Source organism: Schistocerca americana, chromosome X, assembly GCF_021461395.2.
Source record: "Schistocerca americana isolate TAMUIC-IGC-003095 chromosome X, iqSchAmer2.1, whole genome shotgun sequence".
NCBI lineage: Eukaryota > Metazoa > Arthropoda > Insecta > Orthoptera > Acrididae > Schistocerca > Schistocerca americana.
The window spans coordinates 611,440,430-611,451,299 of record NC_060130.1 but is presented as its reverse complement, the minus strand read 5'-3'; the positions used below and the strand labels follow the sequence as shown (position 1 = coordinate 611,451,299).

At 37.5% G+C, this 10,870-nt stretch overlaps 1 protein-coding gene across 1 annotated transcript in view; it reads left to right on the top strand.

The window, feature by feature from the left end:
* Positions 1-7,858: 7,858 nt before the first annotated feature.
* Positions 7,859-10,870, top strand: part of LOC124555301 (host cell factor 1-like) — a 259,704-nt gene continuing 256,692 nt past the window's right edge. Inside the window, 1 exon segment of the mRNA XM_047129175.1 lies at positions 7,859-8,063. Coding sequence (XP_046985131.1) covers positions 7,904-8,063 — 160 coding nt within the window. The 5' untranslated portion in view covers positions 7,859-7,903.

Below are 10,870 nucleotides of genomic sequence, written 5' to 3'. Positions count from 1 at the left end.
TTTTATTGGATTGGTTACAAGTAATACCAGTTGTTACTGATGCATTTCTCACACAGTCCTTCTTCTACAGATGGAAAAATGCAGTGGGCACTGTACTGCTTTGTTTTATACGCTTATTTTGTTTTTAAGTTCCCACCCCGTTTTTGCTGTAGCAGTGTTTCTATTTACGTTTCAGCCCCATAATCTCATTCAGTAGCACAGTGATGATATCTGCACAGTCTTCATTCCTAAACTTTAAGCCTAATTCGTAGTCATGGCATTCATTGCACATCCGGATCTTTCGTTCTGTGATTTCATTAACACAGCTATAGCGTCCTATCATCTTGCATTTTACTCACATGATACCTTTCGTCGCACTTTTTTCGCAGGAACAGATGTTTGTACTCATTTTTCCCGAATAGCCATGAGACGCTGTGGTTGCTTCACTTGAGAATTCACTTACATGTTTTTCCGTTTTCGCGTTTGTTATTCCCACCACTTTTGTTATTATATGACACGAATTACACTCAGTTTTACTGAATAAATATAATACTTTGTGTTTCAGACACTTCCCTCCAGAATTATTAACAGTATTTGCAGGACGTCTAAACTCACAAGTTACACTCAGAGCCATCTCAGAAGTCTTCTCATTCCACATCATTACTGTTTACCATACAAATTATCTATAGAGCACGAAACTAATTAAACTTAAGATGTGGGTATTAGCAAATCATTAATTTGGAAAGGATTAGAATATATTTACAATAACTTGGAAACTTCATCCTATTATCCCATTCTTAGTTTCTGTTTTTCCACAACACAAAGACTTTAAAAACACACACAGGATCTAATTTCCATTTTTAAATTCCATAACCATGGAGTAAAAATATCTCTGGGGTAAGCAATGCGTCCTGCGCGTGTTGTCAACATTAAATTGCAAACGTCATGCGATTTCGGGACGACATTGTTTGTTCTTGCGACAGAATTCGAAACTTGTAATATTACACTTTTTGTTGCGTTTCCGCCATTTATTTATTCGTAACAGCGATGAAGAATTACTGTAGTAGCTACAGGTGCAAAGAGAAATAAACGAAAGGAGAAAAAGTTTGGTGCTGTATGAATACTTTGACGTACTGCTGCCGTAGTGTGCTGTTCTGGTTGCATTTTGAATAAATTTTTTAAATCTATTATTATTTACTCGAAATATGTAGGATTGTCGAGCAAAGTCTTTGCTTCAAGTTATTGTCCTTATCATTTGATCTACATGCATAAAATATTCGGACATAAAGTCCCATCAAACTCCTTCATATGTGCCACTGTCCACTTCCCTTCATGATGTTACACGTTCTACATCTCAACAGATGACACTGAGGAGCTAAAATAAATGTTATGGGGGCAACTGTATTGCAACTTTATGCAATCTTCATTTTGTTTGGGAGGGGGAGGGGGGTGGAGTGGGAACAGCGGCGAGAAAAGAGTGAAATTCGTCAAATATATTTTTTTATATTTGGGATACATTTAGCTCTGTAGTATATTTAACCACTGATCGGCCTTTTTTCAGTTCTACTTAGTCTGTAATGTAGTGGGAGCATGTACATTAAATGTGCAACATAAATACGTCAGAATGTTAACAGTAAGCAAAATTGTGCTCTAGCCTGCAGGAGTGAGGAAAACAAATATACAACAACCGGAGAAAAAAACGATGAAGATGCAGATGGTATAATCGCAAATGTGCGGCAAATTTAGTACTTTTTGGAACACTTTCAAAGGCACCCGCTAGCTATTAAGCCATTTAGCAATGCTATCACAGCAAAAACATTACGACAACATACTCGGCAATTCGATAAAGTTCCGTGTAAAGCGTAAAGATAATAATGGCTGTCCCAGATATCAAAAGATGAGTGCACCTGGGCTTTGAAACTGCCTCTTCATTTTCACCGTCCGAGGTGGCCAAGCGGTTCTAGGCGCTACAGTCTGGAACTGCCTCGGGCATGGATATGTGTGATGTCCTTAGGTTAGTTACGTTTAAGTAGTTCTAAGTTCTAGGGGACTAATAACCTCAGATGTTAAGTCCCATAGTGCTCAGAGCCATTTGAACTTCTTCATTTTCCTCTTCAGAGATAAAGAGTTCGATTTATTCCATGTATCAAATGTAAATTGAGTCTGTACCAAATCCACCACACCTACAAAGAGACTGTGTACTAGTGAGGTAATGACATTCTAAAATCTTTAAGGACAAAACCTATAATGCTCGAACAGTCCATGGGTGTATGTAGCTGCCACCACCCTGTGCAGAGGTATGGGGTGCTAAAAACACTGGTGCACAGTTCGCACACCATCTCTGACGCAGAGAATGTGCCCCAAGAGCTGGAACATCTCAATACTGTATTCCGGAAAACCGGGTACTCGGAATGGCAGATCAGACGCGCTCTCCACCCCGGTTCTACAGTACAGCGTGTGGAGACGGAAGAAGTTACGGAGAGAGAGATACCTACTGCCTCTATACCGTATACTGGCAGACTATACGGGAAAATAGGACGAATATTGAGGAAACACCGAGTAGGAACTGTCTTTTGCCCACCAAATAGAACACGAGCATTAATGGCAAGTGTCAAAGACGATCTCGGTTTGCGGAAGGCCGGCATATACCAGATTCTGCGTCAATGTGGGAAGACTTATATTGGACAGACAGTGCGCACCATCTAATATCGTTGCTGAGAACATCAGAGGCACCCTCGACTTGGGTACCCCAACAAGTCGGCGGTCGCAGAGCACTGTTTGTCCGAAAATCACGAAATCGACTACCAAAATACCAGGATCTTGGCACAGACATCTAAACACTGGGACAGCGTCGTTAGAGAAACTATCGAAATTAGTACCAGGGACGGACTCATCAACCGAGACTGCGGCTACAACCTCAGCAGGGCATGGGAACCAGCATTGAGTCTAATTAAAAAGACGCTCAGCAAAGGAAACGAACGGGCGACTAGGGCGGACGAGGCAATTACACCGACGCCACCACTGACGCCGACGCCAGCGTCTCACCGACCGCTGACGCGCGGGCGCGGACCGCGGAGAGAACGCCTCGCGAGGGGAGGGGATTTACACAGTTGCCAACCCTCAGGAGCACAGTTCACCAGCGCAACTGAAGATGGCGACATTTCTGATCGCTGAAATATTGTCCCCGTTGGACACTATGGACTGGCAGTACACCCGTAGACTGTTCGAGCAAGAAATATGCTGGGAGAAACTGAAGAATCAAAACCTGCGATGTTCCGGGGTCACGTGACCACGGTGGCTATTTATGTTAACACAATATCTGTTCTGCGCATCCGAATGTTCACTGCAGAGCTATTTGAACTCAATGGTGTCACTAAAGCTAGCAGTTTGGAGTAGCAATATGGCGGCGAGCGCAAAGGACGCGTAAACAGTGTTTATTTACTGATGAAACCCTTGTATGAAGTGGGAACAGACTGATCCACAACTGGGTTGCTTTCACAGTTTTGACATATTAGTCAATACATACGTCGTATTTGGCTGTAATTTTTCATACAGCAGAAGGACCATACAAGGAAAGGAACATGTCTCAATGCAAACATAACTAGAAATGTCTTACCTTTTTTTGCTTTTGTATTTTATGTGAGTCTAAATACTTACATTAGAGTTTATCTTCTCCGAAATTCCTGAAGTTTTCAAACAGTTTATGTATTTTTTAAGTGCTTTAACAATATAATATTAACAGTTGTAGCTTAATAATGTGCTTTTAACCAGCTTTCATCACCTTTGGTTTTTCTTCTAATAGTATGCTCTTTATGAAAGTGCTCTTATAAGTAGAAAGTGCTATTTGTCATTGATAACAAGTGTCTTTATTCATTTCAGTGGTCTGCAGTCTGCCTTATAACTTGATGTGCTTCTCATAACACGATTTTATATTGTGCATATTAAACTCAACTAGTGCACGAATATTTGTCCAAATACAGGACTCCAGATTTGTCATGATATCAAAGAGCTGGCACTTACCATGATAAAAGCAGAAAGTCTCTTCATTATACATCTGTTTCACTCAACCTTTTCATTATGTTTCAAAGCTTCCAAACATGTCGTTTCTGAAAGAACATGGTCAATTCTTACTGTACCCAGCTGATTGTATTTAACAGCTGCTGTAATATGTGAAATGTAAAATTCGTGCTTTTTGACATTCGAAAGGAAATTTTGAAGACTCTCTTCGTCTGCTTCCCACCTACGCCTTCCAAAACCGTCATTACTCATTCCAGATAGTACCCAATAAAAACAAAAGGTTTTTTTCCTTGCAACACTACCATTTTACCATGGTTTTGCAATGTACCATTGTGTTTGGAAACATCTTACAAAATTTCCATTATGCTTTTTAATAGACAGACTTGGAGTCAGCTTTCGTTCTTTCACCAGGAGTTTATCTTCCAAAGAAACACATGAGAAGGATGCAGAGTTTACAATTAAAAACTTCATGGATCTTGTGATGAAATAAACGTGTCCATGGCAGTTTGAGGTAGTCAGCAGTACCATGCTTTACAAGATAATGATTTAAATATTAGACAACTTGTAGTTTTCCTTCTGACAACACAGTGACAAGACAAATTGACGATGATCCCTCACACATGACAGGGAACACCGAAATATACTTAACTAATCAGTTAATCACTACCACTACCAACTACATTCTAACTATACAATTCGTGTTCCGGGTTTCACCATGAGGAGGCCTAATACTGTTCATATGAAAATGTACAGACAAGCTACGGAACTGCCAATGTTTGAAATAAGTAAGATTATTAAATTTTAATCTGAGGAACAATGAAAATGCATAGGCTATTTCCTATCATCTTGCAACAACATCGAATGATGTAATCACATTCATTTTCTATGAATTATGAATGTCTTCATGTTTGTTGTGTTTTAAATAAACACTTAAATTAAGAGTTAATGGTTGCTCATCTTACCTGGCTTGCTACTCGTGTGCTGGTCGATGTGAAGTAGCACAGTCTATTAGAGAACTACTGAATAACTTGTTATTGCACTTATGTGTGTATCCACCTGCTGGCGAGATGTAGAAAAAAATCAAACATTAGCTTTTAACAACTGCATTCATGCTCTAGAAACCCCAGTCCACCACGTGAAAGAAACAGGCTTACTGCTCATGCTCATATCGAGCATGGAATTCCAAGCTTGTATTGGTTGCAAAGCTAGAAGAGTGATGCATTATACTGGTGGGTGCATACACGAAGTTTAAACATAAAATATTTGAAAACATTTGTGAGGTTGTATGATCAGATCGGATTAAATTCAGTTTAGACGAATTATTTTAGAATTGTTTGAGTAGGCTCAGCCTTAGAGCTTTAATGGACGCTCCACCTCTGCAGATAACCTTGTTTATTCTGTGTACAGTTTCAAAAGTCATGTAAAACTTATTGTCCTTAGTTGTGGTATAGACAAACAACAGTTTTTCTTTTTTTTGCAAGACATTTGTATTCCTTCTTACTAGGATTTTGCAGCGCTGTGCGGATGTAAACATGAATGGAAATGTTACATAATGTTAAAGTCGCAACATAGCAAAATATTAGGGTACTTTGCGCTGTAGAGCCTATGAAATGAATAATATGTCAGGGACTGCTTTCTTATCTTGTATTCCTTATTTGGAAAAAATGTGATAAAACAATTGCTGGGCTGGGCTTTTGGGGGGAAGAGACCAAACTGCAAGGTCATCGGTCTCATCAGATTAGGGAAGGACAGAGAAGGAAGTCGGCAGTGCCCTTTCAAAGGAACCATCCCGGCATTTGCCTGGAGTGATTTAGGGAAATCACGGAAAACCTAAATCAGGATGGCCTGATGCGGGATTGAACTGTCGTCCTTCCGAATGCGAGTCCAGTGTGCTAACCCCTGCACCACCTTGCTCGGATAAAACAATTGCCCCAAGTACAATAACTTCATATATCCACTCCAAACAACGCGCTGCAGTGCTCATGTGATGCCCCAGAGTGCTCGATATTCCTAATAGAAATGTGACGCAAAGTGTATCAGCAGAGCAAACACCAAGCACGGGCTTCCTACGTCAACATAGCTGGGCATGTGCCATAACGCCTGTTTTATGGTGTTCACTGGAAACTGCTCAAACGAACCTAGTAACACACACAAACTTCCTGATACCACCAGATTACCTCACCAAACTTCAGACCTCAGTAAAAGCTACATCTTTGCTTGTCTAAAAATGTATGTCTGTGGTTTAGACAACGTCCACTGATCTTCAAGTTACATGGAATAGAACATAATCATGATATAAACCCACATGCAGCTGTCTCGAAGATTGGTTGAACACAAGAAGCTGCGCTGAATTATTCCTATTCATTGAAAACTATGTAAATTACAATTGCTTAAAAGCCTGCTTGTGTATAATAAAGTTGCTGGAATCTGCCTGACTATATGACAGTAATATGTAGGTATTCATCTTGAAATTCTTTCTGCTGTAATTTTAAATGAAATAATCATATTTAACGACAGTATAGTTCTCACAGTACAAAGAAATCAGACTGACACACTATTAATGTTGAATGAACAAATGAAGTTCATAATAATAAAGAACAACACGTCTTCAACCACAAATCGTGAATTTAGTAAAACGCACTATGCATTTCGAGACCTGAGGGTTGACCTTCAGGTGCTTTTACAGTCTACATCACCTTTACATCATTTCGTTTAATTCTGGGCTGTTTCTAGTTGTGGGTGTATGATTATGGAGGATGTTTATGTATAAGTACACACTTTCTATTAAATAGCAAATTTGCACAAATATTTTGACACATCACATTTTATAACACAATTCGACACCATGTAAAGTTGATGTAGACTGTCAAAGAGCCTGGAGATGAGTCCCCAGGGCTCGAAATGTATCGTGCATTTTAATAAAATCACGATCTGTGGCTAAAGGCATGTTGTTCTTTATTATTACGGAAGTAATACAGTCACAGAAGAAACACTGCAAACAATGAATAAAATTAAATTAAGTTCAACCTTACAGAATTTTTTTTCACTGATGAACAACTGCATGATAGAATAGTCGTCCTAATATAATGGACAGAAAAATGTAAGAAAATGACGATAGTCTTAGCTGTTAACAAAATTTTGCATGCATTTCATCTTCCAAAAGTGAAAGATATATCAAAGAAAATATTGCTTAATTTCAGTCTTAAACTGATAGAAGACTTTATTTCTTAATTAGAATGATCGAAAGAAAGAATTATTGTATGTTTATTTCGTCCAGTGTGTCTACTATATTAATAAAGGAGTTAAAGAACCATCTCTTCTCATACGTGACATTACACCCGACACATAATCTCGTTAACTACTTAAACACCTATGAATTTATAAGATGCTTTAGGAATTTTACTTTATAAATGTTTTGGCGAGTTTCGGTATGTCAGCGTATTTATTCACACGCAATTTCTTAAATTTAAAAGCTGAAGCACAATTATCAAAACTACACACATAACAAAACAATTGTACCTTTAAGTAGGTATCTATTTGTTTCAGCTCATCTAGCAAAACGTGCAAAGCTATAAATATAAACCATACGTAAGAGAATTACATGACTCTGACAATTTATCTATTTAATACAAGATCAAGTTTCAGATATTGTTCATGAACTGCACAATTCTCTCTGCAATGCTTTCGTTGCAGCGTATCTAATGTTAAAATCCATCGTTCCTTTCAATTAATATATCGCGAAAGTTAAGAAAATTTACATAATACACTTTATTCTGTGACAACACTGATGTAGAATATCTCCAGTGGTATAGTCCGTGATCTCTGGTAGTTCTCGTTTGTTTATATCTGACGCTGAGAAAAGCGTCTGTAGCGGCCCCGGACTGTGCATCTTACGGGATAATGTGTTATGGCGGTTCCTATCTTGAGGTGGCAACGAATCACAAATTCTGCAGGGCCTCAACCTCGGCCGCGGCATGGTCACAGGGCAGTGGCGATTAAAGATTTGATGGTGGTCTTCGGAGGAGGCAATGAAGGCATAGTAGATGAGCTGCATGTATTCAATACAGGTAAGCGTTGTTCGGAATTCGATACGAAAATGGCGCTTGTCAGGATTTTCATAACATTGCGTATTTACTGCCTTCTGAACAACCTGAGGTCTTAATGACACTACATTTTTGAGTACATGAACATAAACGGTTTATATTTGTGTTACAGGATACTTATTGCTATTGTCTTCGCAAGATTACATGATTTGGCGGTCTTAGTATTCAATATGGCAGCCTCCAGTTAGAAACATGATCTGAAGTCTGTTAGGTTAAATGTCAACTGTCTTTTGTTTAGTGACGTAGTGTATCCGCGAAGTTTAAAGTTCGAAAACTGCTGCCAGGTGAAATGTGTACTCTCTCGTGGGCATAAGATTTAGGTATTGAATTTTCTCATAGGTGTGAAAATTGTACGTTCGATCTTGTTCGCGGCGTAGTTGAAGTTCTAGAAGTGAGAGTTGGTTAGGTTTTTTATACGGATGTATAAATTGTATGACTTTTGGAGTGAGTTGATTTATTTATGTCCACCATTACTGGTTTTCATGTACAATAAATGTACGATGTCTTGTGAAAGGTGGATAAATTGTATAGTGTGTTTGATGGATAATAGTAGGGAGGAAGTCATACAGTTTTTGTATATCTAGTAAAGTGGAAAGTATTAAATGGAAGACTGGTATTAATGTAGATGTGTTTCTATGCATTTTGTTTCCAGTTATATGTAGTAGATAAACGGCTGCACTTATAAATACGAGCAATTCAGCATCGATTCAGATTTAGTATGTTTTGTGATGGTTCTCCAATAGGCTGGTTCATTCAGTATGTTGAGTCCTAATAGTATTGGAAATAACCGAATACGTGGTGTGTGCCGATGTTGCCTTCAGTTTTGTGCCAAGAGGTGAATGTTTGTTATTTGGGAAAAATATTTTCTCGCGATATAAGACATTTGTTCCCCATAAATATCAATACTACATATGTGTAAACTTTTTAAGAAAAATAGTATTGTTATTTAGTTTGTTTTGAAAAGTTTAAAATGTAACTATTTTGCCCCACGATAAACAGCTTAGTCTTAAAGTTTTAGTGGTTGATGACTCAGTTTATGATTACTCTCAAACCCCCACTCCCCACAGAGCGTTCAGTTTTTATTAAGACTTTTTAATTGCCTGTTAGCTTGAAGATACATTTATTAGGAGCGGCTACTGGATGTATGGGTTTCAGTAGTTAACTACATTTCATAATATTTAGAATCACTAGTAGTAGTCTACATTTTATTTAATTTAGAATTAAAAAACGGCACTTGGTCTTCTGTGTTAGTTTGTACAATATGTATATAGGTGGTATTCGTAAGTAACAACTGAGCCATACAATAGCGTGGGATCTGTGTTTGCTCCATAATTAGCACTTTTAGTTATTTATAAGTAAAACTGAGAGGTAAATTCGAAAAGCTGTCTTAAGCTGGGTCTCATAGTAAGATTTTGGTGCATATGTAATATGTAAACCATGAAAAATGAAAGGGCATTGTATAACTCACACTAGTTTAAAATGTTGCATACATAACACAAGGAAATGCTGATTACTGCTGATGGCTGTCCATTTCATTATTTATCTATATTTGATTTTTGCCTGTAATACTTCTGTAAAACGTGCAAGTCATGTTACATAAAAATACCTGAAAATGAAAATGTTTTCTGTTATGGATATTGACTTTTTTTTTAAAGCCCTGTTGGTGAATTTGGCACGATCTTACAATGCCGGTGGAGTCTGAGATAATAATTACATATCACAGAAAATTGATTGTGTCTGTGAGAATCGGGTACCCTTTTGAACAGTTGTTTAGCTGATAAGCAAAGTATGCTGGTAGCGTACATTTTGTAAATGTTGTGTACATACACAATTAAAAAGTTGGTTAATGAAATATAGCATGTTTACAAAAGGCATATATTTTGCATATTTACTTTCATTTTATTTTGGGATAGAAATTTCTTTACTTAGATATGACTAAGGCTGAACTGAGTAATGTTATTTATCTGGAAAATGCACAATGGCCAGATAAAATATTGATTTTAAAGAAGGAAAAAAGTCTTGTGTTGGTTCTGGAAAGATGTGTATTGAGACCAGATTTGGAGATTTGTAGACAAGTATTGCATGAAGCAGTAGTTTCACAAATATTTCAAGTGTTTGTTGATGTGTTAAACATTTGTCGTGCAGCTCCTGAAACCCATGGTTTGAAACTAGCCCACTGCCAGTACTTCCTTTTTTGTATTGCATTAAGCGATATATGCACATAGCTTTTTCTTTTCTTTTCTTTTTTTTTTTTTCTCTCCATTTTAAACATAGCTACTGAAAACAAAACGGGTGGTAGAGTAATGTGAGCAGTCTAGTTACTTGTTACTCTATGCTAAATTAAAGGCAGGATAAATGTGTACCATATTTAAATTTTTGTAGGGCAAATAATATTGTTTGTTAGTCATACACTATTGGTTAAAGTGTGTGCCAAATTTCATGGTGGTATTCTAAAGGAAACACCTGTAAATAAATTTTGTTTTACAGCTATTCATATTGCTGGCTTTATATCAACTGCACTTGATTTGTAAACTGGTTTGATCAACATTAAACCATTGTTGAAATGAAATTGACTACTAATTAAGCACACTTCACTATGTCATTTAAAACTTGTACTAAACTATGCCATATAGCAATTAACATAAATAATGTAAGGTATAGTATGCATTTGCCATTTTATATAATTTTTAATTTATAGTAGTTGTAGCTCACATTTATAGAACAGGTGTGTGCACGTGCGTGCGCATTCGCTTCTATTGTGACAGTAATTC